Source organism: Rhinolophus ferrumequinum, chromosome 17 (genome assembly GCF_004115265.2).
Source record: "Rhinolophus ferrumequinum isolate MPI-CBG mRhiFer1 chromosome 17, mRhiFer1_v1.p, whole genome shotgun sequence".
Lineage (NCBI taxonomy): Eukaryota > Metazoa > Chordata > Mammalia > Chiroptera > Rhinolophidae > Rhinolophus > Rhinolophus ferrumequinum.
The window spans coordinates 30,602,406-30,621,874 of NC_046300.1; the positions used below are offsets into that span (position 1 = coordinate 30,602,406).

The 19,469-nt window shown below is 40.2% G+C and overlaps 1 protein-coding gene across 4 annotated transcripts in view; it reads right to left on the reverse strand.

The window, feature by feature from the left end:
* Window positions 1-6,138: 6,138 nt before the first annotated feature.
* Window positions 6,139-19,469, reverse strand: part of OXNAD1 (oxidoreductase NAD binding domain containing 1) — a 35,807-nt gene continuing 22,476 nt past the window's right edge. For all 4 annotated transcript variants that reach the window (XM_033132714.1, XM_033132713.1, XM_033132712.1 and 1 more), the window contains 4 exons: window positions 15,561-15,702; window positions 8,263-8,505; window positions 7,397-7,505; window positions 6,139-6,726 (listed from right to left, as the gene is read on the reverse strand). In XM_033132714.1, the coding sequence (XP_032988605.1) occupies window positions 6,572-6,726; window positions 7,397-7,505; window positions 8,263-8,505; window positions 15,561-15,702 (649 nt within the window). In that variant the 3' untranslated portion in view covers window positions 6,139-6,571. The remainder of the gene's footprint in view (window positions 6,727-7,396; window positions 7,506-8,262; window positions 8,506-15,560; window positions 15,703-19,469) is intronic.

Genomic DNA, 19,469 nt, shown 5'->3' on the forward strand with positions numbered 1-19,469 from the left:
CACAAAAATAAGTCCCCAATGGATTAAAGACCTGTAAAAGAATTAGAAGAAAATATATCCATAAAGGCCCAAGAAAAAGACTAACATACTTGATTATATGTAAATTTCAACTCTGGTAAAAGTTAGAATGCACCAAACTCAGTGAAAACAGAATGGGAAAAAATATTTGCACTACATTTAACAGACAAAGGATTAGCCTTCATTCTATTTTATAAAGAGTTACAAATCAGTCAGACATCAAAATGGACATAAAATGTGAACACACTATTCTCAAAAGAAAGAGAAATGGCTAAAACACTTTAGGGAAAAAATGCTAGGGAGAAAACAGGAAATTAATTTTTTTAAAAAATAATCTTTTTAACCTAACAGACAAGGAAAAACAGTTTAAGGACTTAGAATCTTTAGTGTTGCTCGGAGGTAGGGAAATGAGTACTTTCATAATCTATTAGAATATAAATCAATTAGGCATTTGATAGAGTAATTTGTCAATACTAGTCAATTTCTGATCCAGAAATGACACTTATAGAAACTCTACAGGAATATGTGCACAAAAATTATGTGAACAAGTGAGTTTGTTGCAATATTGTTTATAATCGCCCCAAACTGGGAACAATCTAAACATCTATCATAGAGATGTGGTTAAGTATATTATGGTGTGTGTGTGTGTGTGTCTGTGTGTGTGTGTGTGTGTGTGTGTGTGTGTGTATATATATCTCCCCATAATTTGGAGTTAAAAGAAACCCACAAGCACACATACCTGCATATGTGTACAAGGTTAATACACTGTGAAATGTCTAAAAGGATACTTAGCAAGCTCTTTATACAGGTCAACCTAGGCAAGAGAGGGGGGTGGGGCATTAGAGGACTTGAGCATTTACTGTACATACGTTCATGTTATTTGATTTTTTATAATCATATTTATTAGGTAATTAAAAAAAGAACAAAGGAACAGACAAAATGTTGGACGACTCAAGTATAGCAAAATGGGACATGGGGATGAGACGGAAAAGGCTAGGTTAGGCTTAGGGCACCGGTAGGGTTTTTAATGACTCAGAACAGACTGACTGAGGCTCTTGCCAACTAGGAAAGTCTGGGTTCCTGAGCACAAACCATTTTAAAATGCATGCCTTGATTTGATGGTGGGTGAGTAGGTATCTGTGTCCATCATCACCACGTGTGCTGCGTGTGCGCATATTAGCAAAGAGTAATATTAAAGACGAGACGTCTCACTATTTCTCTAAGATGAGAACAGTAAACTTTGAGTTTCATTTAAAGTAAAATGAAATTACAGCTCTCGGGTTAAATTATCAGCATATGATCATCTGCAATACCCAGGAATAAAGGAAATTGCTGTTTTCCATTCAGAAAGGAAAAAAAACCTCAGGCACAGGAACATAACATTGGGCACTGTTTGACAATCACTGCATGCACGCTCATATTTGTATTTGCACACGCGCGTGCATACACACATGCAGCTATGCATCCCATAATAATTCTCCTGAGCGCTGTCTCCAGAGCGTGGTACCTTTCCGACCACCCCCCTTCCACCCTCCACCCACTGGATTCTGTCACTTCAATGACTTGCCCAGACATCTGTCTTCCCCAGCTTTTCTTTCAACCAGTGATAGTTGCAAAAAAAACATATTTTCCCCAGAGCATTTTTACTTTCAATCTTGTTGAAATGTTCTCAGTACTCAATATATTTCTTTGTAGAAGATAGCTTTTATCACTTTTTAGCCTCATAAAAAAATAGCTCCCCAAAGTATTTAACTTGCTCTTCAAGATAACCTTTGTCTTATACTTTCCTCTCTTCAATTTCTAGCATAGTGACTACACATTGTAGATGTTCAATAAATGACAGTTAACAAATTTATTGTCCACTAGAAAAAGTCGTCACCTCCCCAACTGGAGTCCCAATGAATGACTCTTTCATAGTTTTTCATGCAATCAAGCTGTTATTTCTCTCACCTTAAAAACATACAAACAAACAAAAAAAAACTAGTTAATAATACTGTACTAATCTAACTATACTGTTAATTTCTTAGTTTTCATAAATACATCATGCTTATATAAGATATTGACATTCAGGGAAGCTGGGTAAAGGGTATATGGGAACCCTGTACTCTCTTTGCAACTCTTCTATAAATCTAAAATATTTCAGAATAATTTTAAAAACAAAACAAAATTTTTTAAATGAGTACAAAGAAATGGAGTTCCCTTAACCCCATTTCCCTTTCCAGCTACCATCCCATCTTTCTCCTTCCCATTATAAATTATTTGAAACGATTACTTATATTCACTCGTTACAATTTATTTCCTCCCAGTTGTTCTTAAACCCACTCCAATGTTTTCACTCTTAATATCCATTTTAACAAGCTCACCAATGACCTTCCTGTTGCTCAATCAATGGCTGCTCATCAGAACTCATCTCTCCTGTCCTATCAGCCACATGACACCCCTCGAGACACCGTCTTGTGGCTTCCTGGCACCACACTCATCTCCTGTTCCTCCTTCCTGTTTAGCAGAGCACATTTTTGTGACTCTACGAGCCCCAAACCTCACCAACGCCCAGGACTTAGTGTGGATCACCAACACAGCAGTGGCAACCTGAAACAAGTGGAACACAGAAAAACTGACCGTAGTGGGTGAAAACGATCAATGTATAAAAGGCCATAAGTTCATAATGATACTTAAAAAAAAATCTCACTGGTAATCTCGAGGTTGCCAGGGCACCAACTCAGAACAGGCTACCTAAAAAATAAAGGGAAAGAATCAAACACTGTCTTTCCTGTTCAGATTCACTTCAGGGCAAAGTCAATGAGGGAAAGTTCTTTATAGTAGAATCACAGGTAATAAATGCAGGAAAAATGATAGAAATGGACAATTAATCCTTAATGAATAGTAGGTATATGCTATGATCAACAGCTACTAAGATAATTAGGTGAAAGGTTGATAGAGGACTTTATTGGATGGATCAGGCTGACAAAAGCTGAACCCACTGGTCAATCTTAATAACACTCAGAGTGAGACAATCAGACATTACGTGCCTCCTCATGGGTGAAATAGGAAGTACACACCACCCCTTATAATGTAGTCTTGCAAAAAAAAAAAAACAAAAAAAACTTGAACCTGAATCTAAATAAGCTCTAGATCTAATCACTAGTTTACATGAAATACATAACATAAAGGATCATGTTAAATGACACTTTTGAAGATACAGTAAGCCAAAATATCTGGTAATTTAACCCGAGAGTTGTAATTTCATTTTATTTTAAATGAAACTCAAAGATGTTTACTGTTCTCATCTTACAGAAATAGTGAGATGGGGCAGTATATAGGACAACTGACCCAGTTTCAACAAATGAATGAGAAGGGTGAAAAGTGTCTGTGTGGTGGAGGGAGGGTGCCTCAGTTTAAAAGAAACTTGAAAGACACATCAACTGAATGCAATGCGCAGACTTCGAAACAATGGGGGAAAACTACACAGATTGGTCTTAGATGATATTAAGGAATCGCTGTTACTTGTGTTGAGTATGATTATGGCCCTGGATGTATCTGTGAAGAGATACATGCTGAAGAATTTACAGGTGACAGGATATAATTTCTAGGATTTGCTCCAAAATACACCAGGCGACAACACAACAAAGACAAAAATAAATAGCAGAATGGTAATAATCACTGATGTTGGATAATGGATGCACAGGAGTTCATTTTACTGTCTTCTTTGGTAGCTCTGAAAACTTTCCTAAGATTTCCTTGTTGTTTTTGTTTTTTTTTTTAAGTAGAGACTACTGACTAAAACCGGGATCTCAGGGGACATCCTTCTCTCAGAGCGTGACGTCCACCTGCAGACATCCTGTTGGTTGGAAGTAAGTGCTGTGCCTCATTGAAAGCCCCTTTGATGGTGGACTCTTTGGGAAAGACCAGGTATTTGACCCATTTTCTGGTGAGCGCTGGTATTCATACTGACACAATTTGGGAAAGATTCATACATCAGCTTAACCTATCTCTTGACTAGATTGTGGAAGGGTCTAACGTCACAAGAAGAAACATCGTTTCATAAACCCACAGACTCAGAAGAATCCTTAAGAATTCCTTTAATATACCTCATCAGCTCTGGGCAGGTCCTTTCACCCACATAAGAAATGTTTATTAAGTACCTGTTATGTGCCAAATACAGTGCTGAACAAGACAGGGCCCTACCCACATGAAGGTTATAGGTTAGTGAACTAAACCTAAGCCACCCAGCCTCTTGCAATCCTTTCTGAACAGGACAAGGAATAGCAAATTAGTAACACACACACCTGTCGCGTTCTGCCAAGCATTTTATTTCCGTTATCTCATTGCATCCTCTGAGGATGCGATTAACAATGCTGTGAGGGAGGGAGTGTTACCTGTACATGCAGGTGCCAGCATGCACACACGTGTGTGTAATCACAAACTGAGGCCTAATACAGTTAAGTGACTTGCTCAAGGTCATTTCCTTAGTAAGTGGCACAGCTGGGATTTGAACCCAGGCAGCCTGGCTCAAGCACTCTCTCCAGCCTCCATTCTCAATCCCAAGGCACTCTGACTAGAGTTAGCTCAGTGTGAGTACCAAAGAGATCCTGACAGGCCTGGCAAGCAAGCGCAACAGGACGTTCTTGGCCAGCAGACCAGAAATACTCGTCAGCACTCAGCACCAGAAATGAGAGCGGGAAGGAACCAGAGTCCAGGCAAAGGTCACGACCTGGCCCATCTTGGCAGTTTACAGATGGTGAGTCACTGGGAGGGTGGCTGCAGAGCTGGCATCTCCAGGACAGTGACCCTTGCTCTGTAACAGCAGGCCACGGGCCGTGGTGGTGGTTGGATGGAGGCAGTGGGCGGCACCCCTTGCAGGCTACCCTGAAGATGCTCGTCCTGCACCTCCAGTACCCACACAGAAAGGCCTGCGGCGGCCACTTTCTCCATCCCTTCGCGGCTCCTCCTGGCCAGCTGCCTTTGCCCGTCATCAGAAGAGCCCTTTGCTCTTTCACATCCCTAAGCTCATCGTGTTGTGCTCCTACACTCTTGGTACTCGGTCCTAAAGCCCAGCCCTCAGCCTGGACACTTTGGGGCCACCTGGGGAGTCTCATAGCAGCCAGGGCTTCTCACATTCCCCTCACCTCTGAAACACAGGTGATCACTGCCTTGGATGGACTTGGATATTCCCACCAGGGCAATGGCCCCTCTTTCCTCCCGCTGAATTCATATTTGGGATCAAAATAGTTGACAAATGATCTCTGCTTAAAACTTGATAAAATTCAAAACAGAGTAGAGGCTGGAAGGGTGATGCCAGCCAGGTCCGTAAATCAAAGCCGTGTATAAGCCCTGAAGTCCCCGTGAGGCCTGCAGCCAGAGAGATGAGAGGGGCAAACTGTCTTCTCTCCAGAACAGAATCTTCTCGACTGGAGCTCCTGGGTCTCCAGCACTGATCTGCCCTCTTCCCAAACTCCCTGTGTCCTCAGTGTCCTCTAAGCATGGAAGCCTTAGGCCGGAGACTGTCACAGAACGAACGGCCTCGCCGTACAGGGCAGCCTTGGGCCGAAGCTCCACCACTCTCTCGCCCCATCCTGGGGAATGCCTCCCCACCCAGGCTTAGCAAGGAGTTCAACTGTCTTGTGCTTTCTTTCAGTCATTCGACAAGTATGCGTTGAGGAGCTGCTGCTGCTGCCAGGAACGACCCTGGCGAAGGAATGAAATAAAAGGCAGAGCGAGGATTTGGAAACAGCTCTATACCACCCCTAATCAACCTTAAGCACATTTCCACAGCCAGCGAGCACGGCTGCAGAAGGCAGATTCAATGTGAAAGACGGCAGCCACCAGTGCCTTTGTCCCCACCAAGAAGCCACCTCCTACATGTAGTGTAATGGCACGCAGCCAAGACAGAACGCACAAAGGGTTTCATTTGAGAAGGAACTAACAATTAGTCAGGATACACACTGAGGATATTCATTAACATTAAGCAAATATGCTGGTCATTCAATTCCCTAAAGCAGTTTTCCTAACAATTTTCTCTTTTCAAACCCGCCTCTGATGGTCTGAAGAAGCCAGCCTGCAGGCCAGGGTGCGGTCAACTAAGACAATTAGAAAGAATTTCCAAAGTAACATGACTAAGAATGTGTTTACATTATAAGTTTATTGAACATAAGATAGTAGGCTGCTGTCAAATAATTTAAAGACAGCCTGCATTTCACACACAAAACCACCTTTTCATATGATTAAATGTAAGTTTATACCTTTTTATTATTCCCTCAGGGGAAAGAAAATCTATACCGACCAATTCAAGTACGTCATGAGATAATCAGTTATTGATAAAAGAAAGTCAATATAGTAAAAAATAGTTTTAATCAATGGAGTCTTTGCAAAAAGTTTATCATTTAAGTCTGTCAACTGGTATTTCTGTTATTCTCCAGTAGGTCACTTAGTTCACAGCCTTAAAAAATAAGGCTGAGTAGAGGTAAATTCACCCAGCCACAAGTCATATAACATAATACCTGTGACTGTCCTAAGTGGCTCTCAGAGCTTTCTCTCTTCGACCTTTGCCTGCTCACTACCACCACTTCTCAAAGCAAATGTGTTCTTTGGGAACATGGCTGTTTTCCAGTTGCTTGGAGAAAAAATCTGTCATTGGAGGTGGGCCACAGATATAGAACAAAGTCTCTTTTGAAATATGATCTCTTATCTCCTGCTCCATTATTCTTCCTTCTATCAAGAAACAGAATAAACACCAAATTAACGCAGACATGTTTGTATTGAAATGAGGAAGGACTACCTACACCTCAGCAACAGTGTTTTTGTTTCAGTGACTCAAGGTTAGTGAATCTCGTCTTGAGTCATCCACGCGATGGCTCCTGTTGGCATCCGGGCCAGACCCTAGCAGAGGGCATCTCCAGGATTCCTAAACTTATGGTAAGTATAGTAGGAAATGAATCACAATGCCTTCTTCAGACAGGGCCAGTGAGTTTACTGATCTTTGGTAGAGATTCAAAACAGCCTTCAGCAAAGTCAAGAAACTGTTTTTTGAAAAACCCTACCAGGCAGGGGAAACTACAAGTAATTTCAACCACCATTAATGGCAAATGGCATTGATTCAGTCAAAGCTGGAATATAAATTCTTTATATGCATATTGCAGTGATGATACAAAGGTCCCCTAAAAAAATGTGGAAAATAAATTTTTAATTTGGGCAGTAGGAAACCTGTACATAGTAAATAAATCCAACTAAATCTCTTTTCTACCATGAATCACCTCTCAATTCTCCAGGTAGTGACATTGCCAGCCTGCAAGTCCCAACAATCAAGCATCTACATTCAACTAACTGGTATGTCTACCACGTGACTCCATGGAGATAGTCGAAGTATTTTTTGGGGACTTACCCGTGATGTATGGCTTGAGTGCTGCACTGATTTGTGTAGTCTGTTTTGTAACATGCAAACTGCATGCAATCTTCTCAGGAAATTCATTTACTAAATCGAGGATATTTTTCTGGAATGTCAAACATATTTGGTCACACTACAATTTTACAAAATCAAAACAGATGTGTACAACCACTGACGTCGAACCTTGCCTCCCATTCTGCACACGTCGGCCACTCTTGCTCTCTACTTAGGCAGACATTGTTTGCAGCCGAGCCGGCCGGAGCATTCGGAGTACACAGGGCTCTTTGGCTTTAATTGAAATCTGAACATGCTAACAAGCATATTACTAAGTCTCCAGGAGTTTTTTCCTTTTTCCTTTTTCTTAAGCCTTAGCAATTAAGCAGCAGTTTCACTGACCACAGTTGTGTCTTTTAACTGTTTCTGTTCTTTTGTTCATCCTTGCAGCTGCAAAGCAATCCAGAATGAAAGCTTAGTTTCAACAGATGCAACTGACGGGGGTTTCATTTACACAGCTGGGTCCAAACTATGTGCGTCTCACCTACTCCTGTTAACACTTGAGCCCGCTTGTAAGTCGCTTGACTCTTGACTGAGTCTCATGGCCATGGTGACTTTTCTGTTCATCCACTTCCAGACTGAGGCCCACAAGCCCTGCCCTACCCTGTCATGACGCTGGGAGCCTCCTCAATACTTAGACTGTCCTGGTTAAGTTGTGTTAATTCTCATTCGAACGTGGCTAAGCCTTGTCGGGCCTTTTGTTTGAACTGTTACAGAGAAGACAGAACTGAGAGAGGAAAGTTCTATGGACAATTAATATCATGACACAAGTCTGCCCACAGCAAGCTACGAAACACACATATCTTTACCTTAAACAGGAGTTCACTGGTATTTTTTGCACTGTAGAACAGTTTTATTGTTCCTATATCATATCCACTTCCTTTGTTTGCCCGTTCTCTGAGGAGATCTGCCGAGTGCCGCAGGATGGAAAGCAGAGGGTTAATTCCGACTCCTCCTGCAATCAACACGAGGTTTCTAGAGGCATCTGCAGGCTGAGGGTCAAAGAAGAACTCTCCACCCACTCTCACAGCCACTTCAGAGTCAAGTGTACACTAAGGCAGGAAAGAAAAGAACCTTTACTCTTTTGTAGCACAAGTCTTAAACCAAATGTTCTTCTTAACTAAAACTGACTGCATCTACCTCCTGCATTTGTATCAGTATTTAGGACTATGTTTGCAGCTTGCTCTCAAGTTTCCCAGAGCCCTGTGAATTGATCCCACTCGTCCATTATATAGGTTATTTGCTACTCTCCTCTTCTGTGGTCCATACTGCGCAGCTGCTCCACTACTGAGGAGACTCACTTGAGTCATTTTATCATTTGTTAACTTCTTAGGTAAGGAACTGAGTTGTGGAGAGGCGCTGGGCTCAGGAGACAGCTCTGAAGTATGAGTTTCCATTTCAGAGTGGCGCTCCTGTTCTGATCAAAGCTGTGGAGCTAGGAGAGGCAAGACAGGGTAAGTGTCACTAGCTGTGGCTTCTCTGGACTTATCAGGGCTGGAAAATGTGGGTACCAGGGGTTTCCTCCTGGTCGCCAGCAGCGCACAGCCAGAGCTGCTCCACAGACTGAGGCCAGTACTGCAGAACCGTTCCGTACTTTTCATGTCTCCCTGGAGCAAGAATAGGAAGCCTGAGGCTTCACACTAGGGAGTAGCATATACAGTAGGGCTGAGTACCACATACACTGCGGGGTGAGTACCACATACACTGGGGAGTGAGTACCACATACACTGGGGGTGAGTACCACATACACGGTGGGGTGAGTACCACATACACTGGGGAGTGAGTACCACATACACGGTGGGGTGAGTACCACATACACTGTGGGGAGAGTACCACATACACTGGGAGGTGAGTACCACATACACGGTGGGGTGAGTACCACATACACTGCGGGGTGAGTACCACATACACTGGGGGGTGAGTACCACATACACTGGGAGGTGAGTACCACATACACTGGGGGGTGAGTACCACATACGCTGGGAGGTGAGTATCACATACGCTGGGGGGTGAGTACCACATACACTGGGAGGTGAGTACAACATACACTGGGGGGTGAGTACCACATACCCTGTGGGGTGAGTACCACATACACTGGGGAGTGAGTACCACATACACTGGGGGTGAGTACCACATACACTGGGGGGCTGAGTACCACATACACTGGGGAGTGAGTACCACATACACTGGGGGGTGAGTACCACATACACTGGGGGGTGAGTACCACATACACTGGGGAGTGAGTACCACATACACTGGGGGCTGAGTACCACATACACTGGGGGGTGAGTACCACATACACTGGGAGGTGAGTACCACATACGCTGGGAGGTGAGTATCACATACGCTGGGGGGTGAGTACCACATATACTGGGGGGTGAGTACCACATACACTGGGAGGTGAGTACAACATACACTGGGGGGTGAGTACCACATACCCTGTGGGGTGAGTACCACATACACTGGGGAGTGAGTACCACATACACTGGGGGTGAGTACCACATACAATGGGGGGCTGAGTACCACATACACTGGAGAGTGAGTACCACATACACTGGAGGGTGAGTACCACATACACTGGGGGGTGAGTACCACATACACTGGGGGGTGAGTACCACATACACTGGGGAGTGAGTACCACATACACTGGGGGTGAGTACCACATACACTGGGGAGTGAGTACCACATACACTGGGGGGTGAGTACCACATACACTGGGGGGTGAGTACCACATACACTGGGGAGTGAGTACCACATACACTGGGGGTGAGTACCACATACACTGGGGAGTGAGTACCACATACACTGGGGAGTGAGTACCACATACACTGGGGGGTGAGTACCACATACACTGGGAGGTGAGTACCACATACACTGGGGGGTGAGTACCACATACACTGTGGGGTGAGTACCACATACACTGGGAAGTGAGTACCACATACACTGGGGAGTGAGTACCACATACAGCCATTATGGGGGTATTTACAGCACAGCAATCAGCAAATGCTGCAAATCAGGGCACTGTTTACTCAGAGAGCTGGTTTAGCAGCACGTCATTATCTGCAATGCACAGACTTCTCAATGACCCATAGGGCATACATGTAGGTGAGAACTGGTTTTTAATGATCTGAGACTAGATCCTAACTCATTTTACAAAAAAATTCAAAAGTGTTTTTTGCATGGATCTAATGTAGTCTGACTTTTCCAGAATGTAACCACCGTGCAGATTGTACTTGGTTGTGCTCAGAACTTTACCAAGCATGTTCACTGTTCTGGAAAACCACGTCCCCACTGGGAACATGTGCATGTGATCCTTCTGTCCCCATACAACAGCTTTCACCACCTGCATCTGTGCACAGTGTGTCATGGCAATGCTACACTGAGGAACAGCCATCTGACTACTTCATTCTACCTTCTCGTGTAGATATGCCCACGCATTTATATGAAATACATAGACTTTGTGAATCATTTTCCTTTATCCCTTTATTTCTCTCTTGTAGTACACTTAAAGAATTACATTACCTCTAGAATTTATGTGTTGATTACATTAACTTTGAATTTCATTTCAAGATAGTTCTAGAGAAAGGCCACTGGATCTAACAAGGTTGAGAATACCTAGTCTGGAGAAAAATGTACTGATCTAGGAGTCAGACGACTGAATTTTGATCACATCCTCTATGATATCCAGCAAGTCCCTTCATTTCTCTGCGCCTCTGCTGCCATGTCTGGAAAAGGGGTATCAGCAGCTGTCCAGCTCACCCCACAGGGCTGTGGTGGGCATCACATGATACACTGTGGGGGAAAACTCCCTTTTGGCACCCAGCTCCACATAATAGGGTATTTTGGTCAGAGCAGCTGTCGGTAGAAAAAGTGCTGGGGGTGCCTGCCTCCTTCTTCTCTATCACTAAAAAACAGAATCTGGAAATCAAGAAATTTATATTAAGAGCATAGGCCTGTTTCATTACACATTCCTGACATAAATCAACTAAATGAACTCACTCCTAAGATGTATTAACGTACCATATGCTCTTTGAAGACTGAACCTTTAGCATTCACACCCTGGCACCTTGCATGGCAGATAGGCAGTAAGTCCTTTTTGACATGAATTTAATTTGAGGCTCTATAACTTAAAGAAGAGTTAATCTTAGAGAAAAATCTAAGAAAAAAAATTATTTGAATTCACAAAACAGGTCTTTTTTGGTAAAGAACTGTTAAGTGAATGGAAATCCTTTCTCTGAGGGGGAAAATACATCTGAACTTAACTATTCTAAATATGTAGGAGATTTTTACATGAAATAGTAAGTGGGTTTTCATTTTTGACAAAAGAAATTAGCATCAAGGGAGCATTCTGTTAGTAATAACTAAAATCTAAGAATCACTACACTGGCTACCAAAGTGCTTTAAAATGCTCCTTCCTTTCAAGTCTTGAAAATAGAATTTATGACACGAGAGGCTCTGCGTAACAATGACAGTGGCTTTAATCTCTTTATGCCCTGCCTCCCCCTCTTGCTTGCCTGTACACTTCTCTCTTTAGCTCTAAGAATCTAAGAGTAAAAGAGAGACGAAGAACTGAAAAAGAAATAATTTTCTCCAATGGTCTTCTTCGGCATGCTTAGTAATGACAACAAAAATGCCTTTAGGTTATTGTTTTTAAAAACCACAGTGTTTTCAACCCTAAGGTTGGCAAGAAAACATGCCCCAGGGAAAGATAATACTCAAGAAGCCTGTCGTCTCCTTAATGACAAAATAATCTTCACTAGATCTATCTTCTAATTTGCAGCATCTGGAAAGAATCAAAAGCCATCTTTGTCTTTTGTTGATCAATAAAAACTGCCAGGGTAGCATGAACAATAAAACTCAAAGTACTGTACAGTACAATATGGAAGTGAGTAAAAGGATATTACCTTCAATCACATAGCAATGTATCTAATTTGGGTATAGATTTTCTACTTCTGAAATAAACTACTTCTCCACAGCAACTGGAGCAGGCACACAACAGCTGTCTAGAACCCTTTACCCTGCCAGGAGCTTGAGCCAAAGCAGATGAAATAAAGGAAGACATTATGGCATTTTATCCCGTGTCCCAACAGAGCAGCCTGCTGCCACCCAGACACTCATGTGCCTCCATTGTCCACTCTAATAGCTTAATAAGAAAAATCCTCGGGAGGAATACAGCCACCTGAGAATGGTTCCAAGAAAAATCTGACTTCATAAAGGCTGTTTGCAACTCCCACTGGGCAGAGTGGAGCAGGCACTACAATTAGGATGTGCATTCAAGCAATGCCACTTGGAGATTTTCTACAGCCTCCAAGAATAAGTTCCTTCATTGAAATGCCAATGAGGCATGAAACCAAGCAGGGAGCTATGGACCAGGACCAGGTCAGGTCACGTGGAAGACTGACAACGTGAGGGGGCTCACAGCACTAGGAGACGGAATGGCTAAGCTCCTTTTAACAGTGAGTGCAGGGCACGTGAACACCTTGCGGGTCCCACACTCACGGCATATTTTAGAGACTCAGGATGTAGCCTCGAGACAGTAATGGGTGGAAAATCCAAAGAGAATCTAAAAAGGAATGATGCAGCTAAGGCCACACCAAAGGAAGAACTCAGAAGGTTGGAGGATAAAAATGTGACAGGATACATTTACAATGGAAATGCTAAGGCAAGCAGCCAGGGGTTATTCTGAACAGACACAACTTGATATGTAAACCACAAGAACATATAGTTTTTATGCCCCCATAGATTTAAAAATCCTTTATTTTTTCAATTATATTCCAGGAAAACTTTTGTTGGTGTACAGTTCCATGAATTTTACACTTGCATACATCTGTGTAACTACCACCAGAATCAAGATATAAAACAGTTCCCTCACCCCAGAAAAGCCCCTTGTGCTATCCCTTTAGGCTCACACCCTTCCCCACCCCTAACCCTGTCAACCACAGATCTGTTTTCCATCACTGTATCTGTCTTCCAGAATGTGACATAAATGAGATTATACAGTACATAACCTTTGAGATTGGCTTCTCCCACTCAACATAATGCCTCTGAGATTCACCCGAGTTGTTGTGTGCCATCAATAAATAATAGTTCATCTGTGGTACTGCTGAGTAACAATACACTATATGACTATATCACAGTTTGTTTATCCATTCACTTCTCGAGGGGCATTTGGGGTGTTTCCAGTATTTGATAACTGTAAATAGAATTACTGTAAACATTCATGCACAGGTTTTAATACGAACAAAGCTTTCATTTCTCTAGCATAAATACCCAGGAGTGGTATTCCTGGGTCTTATGGTAAGTGTATATTTAATTTTATAGGAAACTGCCAAAATGTTTTACAGAATGGCTTGAGCATCTTGCATTCCTGGTGGCAACATAAGCGTTATATTAACAGAGTTCCAGTGGCTCCACAACCTTGTTAGCACTTGGTAGTGTCAATATTTTTAATTTTAGTCATTCTACCAGGTCTGTAGATATCCCACTATATATAGTTTTACTCCGCATTTTCCTAATAGTTAATGATAAAAGATGTTAAACATCTTTTCATTGCTTATTTGCTATTCTTACATCCTTTTTAAAAGTGAAGTATCTATTCAATTCTCTGGCCATTTTAAAATTATATTTGTTGTTCTCTTTTTTGCTGATTTTTGGGAGTTCTTTATATATTCTGGATACAGTCCTTTGTTGGCTCTCTAATTTGCAAATACTTTCTCTTAGTCTGTAGCTTGTTTTCTTAAATTCTGTTAATAGTGTTTTTTGCACAAAAATTTTTTTAAATTTTAATTATGCATCTTGCTTTTGGTGTCGTGTCTAAGAACTCTTTGCCCACCCTCAAGTTCAGAATATTTCTTATGTTTCCTTCTAAAACTTTTCTGGTTTCATGTTTTATACTTAGATCTACAACCTATTTTGAGTTAATCTTGAATATAAAGTATGAGATATAGGTCAAGGTTTTTTGTTTTATGGGTTGTTGTTTTTTGCATATGGATAGACAATTGTTCCAATACTATTTGTTGAAAAGGTTAGCCTTTCTCCATGGAATTTCTTAAGCACCTTTGTCAAATATTAAATAGCCATATGTGTGTCAGTCTATTTCTGAACTCTTTTTTCTGTTCCATTGATCTGTGTGTCGATCCCTTCACCAATACCACACTATTTTGATTATTGTCATTTTATTTTAATCTTAAATTTGAGGAATGTGATTCCTCCCACTATAGCCTTACTTTTCAAAACTGTTTTAGCTATTTGAGTTCCTTTGCCATTCCATATAAATTTTAAAATCAGTGTATCTATCTACAGTATTTGTACTGGTACATTCCTTTTCGGTAAAGGGGATAAGAAAATGCCTGGGATGGGATGGCTGGTGGTAAATGAAGTAGGCACACACTAGAAGTGAAAGGGATGGCAGTAAAACAAAAAAGACAAGGGTCAAAAACTAAGTAGACAAATAACTGATCTGCTCTCAGCTCATTCTTTGTTATCAAAGCTCTAGTAGGGAATGAGCAGGCAGCTTATTATGTAGGACTGTGTTTCAGTCCCCGGAAGAGGCATGAGTTATTAGCAGCAAATGCAGATTCCCTCTCAGACTCGCATGTGCTGAGATCTCTAGAGACTGAAATGGAGAGGCAAGGACACCTCAGATTTAGTAGTGCTCAGCTCTGGGCTTGAGCAGTATGTAATCAGAGACCGTTTCCCGTCCAAGTAATGACAGAATGATAGTTTAATTCCCTTCATTAGGATGGTTAGGACAAAATAATCTGATTTTGTAGATTTACCATTTACAAGACATACAAAGAACCAATTTTCAAAAACTTACATATAAATAAAATGTTTTACTCCTAAAGCAGTATTCAACTGAATACGGCTTGGTGACCCAGACAATATTTCCAGATTTCAAAGTATCTTTGAGTCATCCTTAACGCACCAAAAAGATTCTGCTTCTTTGACCTTTTGGAGTCTGAATTCTGGATGTAAGGGAGCTCTCTGTGAGCATGTACCCTTTTCACTCAAGCCTAGGTTTCTAAGATAGATTAAGTGAGCTAACAGAAATTTTGTGGGCGGCAGAGATGCCCTAATCTGCAAGTTTAAACAGAGGTTTGCTCACCTGATTGTGAATCCAGAGAGCAGGAGGGTGGTTCGTATATTTCACTGCCAATTCTATCATTCTCTCTTGTTCTAGCAATCTGGGGCTAGAGCATATTGAGAACCCACCAACCACAGAGACTCCTGGGATAAAGAAATCGACCCTAAAAGGAAGGCAAATAAATTATTACTGTTGAAGCAATTTTAAAAGTGGGCAACAAGGCAAACAAAACTGACAAACTTTTAACTAGACTGATTTCAAAAAAAAAAGAAAAAACAGAAAATTACCAAAATCAGAAATGAAAGACGGGACATCATCACCAACCTTACAAAAATAAAAGATTATAAAGGAATTCTATGAACGACTGTTTGACAAAAAATTAGATAACTTCGATGAAATGGACACATTCCCAGAAAGACAAAAACTACCCAAATGGACTCAAGGAGAAACAAAAAATCTGAACAGACCCATAACAAGCAAATGGATTGAATTAGTAATTTTACAACTTCCCACAAAGAAAAGGACAGGTTCAGGTGGCATCACTCTTGAATTCTACCAAACATTTAAAGAAGAATTAATATTAATCTTTCACAATATCTTCTAAAAAAAAACAGAAAACAACACTTCCAAACTCATTCTATGAGGCCAGTATTACTATTACCCTGATTCCAAAACCAGAGAATGATATCACAAGAAAACAAACTATAGATCAATATCCCTTGTAAACACAGATGCAAAAATCCCAAGAATACCAGGCCAGTTTAATACCTGAAACTCACTCAATGAAATGCACCACTTAATAAAATAAAGGACAAAACCCACATAATCATCTCAACAGATGCAGAAAAGGCACTTGATAAAACCCAACACCCTTACATAATAAAAATATTCAACAAGCTAGGAATAAATGGGAACTTCCTAGACCTGATAAAGAAATCTACAGAATCATATTTAATGATGAAAGGCTGAAAGTTCCTCCTCTGGGAATAGACATAAGACAAGGATGTCCACTCCCACCACTTCTCTCCACAGTATTCTAGAGATTCCAACCAAGGCATTTAAACAAGAAAATGAAATAAAAGGCATCCAGATTGGAGAGAAAGAAGTTACAGATGACATGACATTGTATACAGAAAATCCTGAGGAATCTACTATAAAGGCACTAGAACTAATTAACAAGTCAGATAAGGTTGCAGGATACAAGATCAATAACAAAAATCAATTGTCTTTCTATACACTAGCAATCTAAATGTGAAATTATGAAAAATAATCCTATTTGTAATACCAAAAAAAGAATAACATAACTGAGAATCAATTTAACAAAAGAAGCATAATACTTGCACAATGAAAACCACAAAACATTGTTGAAAAACAATCAAAGATCTAAATAAATGGAAAGACATCTCATGATCATGAATTGAAAGCCTTCATATTGTTAAAATAGCAATACTCGCAAAATTGATCTCCAAATTCAATCCAATACTTATCAAAACCCAGCTGGTTTCTGTGCAGAAATTGTCAAGTTGATCATAAAATTAATATGGAAATTCAAGGGACCCAGAATCATCAAAACAATCCTGAAAAAGAAGAAGAAATCTGGAGAATGTACACTTTCTGATTTCAAAATTTACTATAAAGCTATAGTAATGAAGACATTGTGATACTTGCATAAGAACAGGCATATAGATCAATGAAAAAGAACTGAGAACCCAAAAATAAATACTTAAATTTATGGTGTTGATTTCCAACAAATGTACCAACACAATTCAATGGCAAAAGATTAGTCTTTTCAATAAATGGTGCTAGGACAACTGAATATCCACATGTAAAAAGAATGACATTTGACCCTTACCTCACACCATATACAAAAATTAACTCAAAATGGATCAAAGATGTAAACGCTAAAATTATAAACTCTTAGAAAACTTACACAGGAGTAACTCTTCATGGCAATGGTTACTTAGATACCAAAAGACAAAGGTCAAAGAAAAAATACAGAAACTAGACTGCATCAATGAAAAACGTTGTGCTACAAATGATATCACCAGGAAAGTTAAAAGACAACCAACCGGCGGAATGGGAGTAAATATTTTCAAAACATATATCTGATAAGGGACTTGCATGCAAAATATATAAAAACTCTTACAACTCAGTAATGAAAAGACAAATTTAAAAAATGGGAAAAGGATTTATATAACTATTTCTCCAAAAAAGATACATAAATGGCCAATAAACACATGAAAAGATGTTCAACATCGTAAGTTATTAGGGAAAGCACTGGGATGGGTGGCTAATCAAAAACACAACGGCAAGTGTCAGTAAGGAGCTGGGGACATTGGAACCCTTATACACTGTAGCAGGACTGCAAAATGGAGCAGCCATTCTGGAACAGTTTGGTAGTGCCTGAAAATGTTAAACACAGTTACCATATGCCCAACAACTCTACTCCTAAGTATATACCCAAGAGAAAGGAAAATATATGTCCACTCAAAAACATATACACGAATGTTCATAGTAGTATTATTGATAATAGCCTAAAAGTGAAAACCGTCTAAATGTTCATCAACTGATAAATGGATAAACAAAATGTGTGTATCCATACAATGAAGTACTGATACATGCTACAACATAGATGAACACTGAAATTATGTTAAGTGAAAGAAGCCAGTCACAGAAAAGACCATATATTGTATAATTCTATTGATAAGAAATGTCCAGAATAGGCAAATCCATAAATACAGAAAGAAAACAGTGGTTGTCTAAGGGGGTGAGGATGAGGAATGAATAAGAATTAGTATAGGGTTTCTTCTTGGGATGAGAGAATGTTCTGAAGTCGACTGTGCTGATGGTTGTCCAATTCTGTGACTATACTAAAAACCACTTTAAGTGGATGAATGTTATGCGTTACCTTGATGAATTTTATAATATGTAAAGTATATTTCAATAAAACAGTTTTAAAAGCTGAATAAAAAGGCAACAAAAACTCTTTCACTGGCATTTGACAAACTAAATAGGCCGATATGGCCTTCTAAGTTCCAAAAGTCTTATTTTTCTTGCTTTCTTCTAACCACACTCCTATAGTCTAGAACTCTTTCAAGTTTTAAGCCTTCAATAGTTTTATACCACAGAAACCCTTTTGTTGGGGATTCTAGGAAGTGCAACAAACATAGTCACATACCAAGGAAAGAAAAATTTATTAGAATCCGGGACCACAAAAAATCCTCATCTCCATGTCTATGAAAATCAAACATCCAATCGACATGTTTCTCTGCCATCAAAGAGCAAAAGTATCGTTTTCCCACAGTTGTTTTCCTACTTGCAGGCTTACATGAAAATGTTCTCTACTGATTTCATCTATGACCTCAAAAGATGCTTTCTTTCTATCTATGACCTTAAATATCTGTTTACTTTTTATAGTCTTATAAAAAACAGTTCTGGATGGAAATGCTCCAGAAAAGTTCCCTAGCCTATTTTCACCTATATTCACGTGACTGTTTCCCATGAATACCTTAATTTCCCTTTCATTTCAGACAAGATACAAATTTTAAAAGACTATAGTTAACATTATTAACATAGTTCCTATATGCTTTCAGAGAGGAGGTATAATAGCATCTCCACAGCTTACATGATAAAAAAATAATCATCAACAAACTACTCTTGTTGCTTCATCTCCTGAACTCCAGCGCCCTCTGCTGCTTGATGTTGATGAAGACCATTCTCAGGTGAGTGAAAAGGAATCCTATAGAAAATCTGGAAAGGTACCTTTGGGAAAAAGGACTCCCCTTATTAAATGCGACAGAAGAATTCAAATGACATAGAAACCTCATGTGAATGGATTTAAGAAAATATGAACAATACATATTTGATAAAACATGTGTCCAAGGAAGAATTGTTTTACACACACACACACACACACACACACACACACAC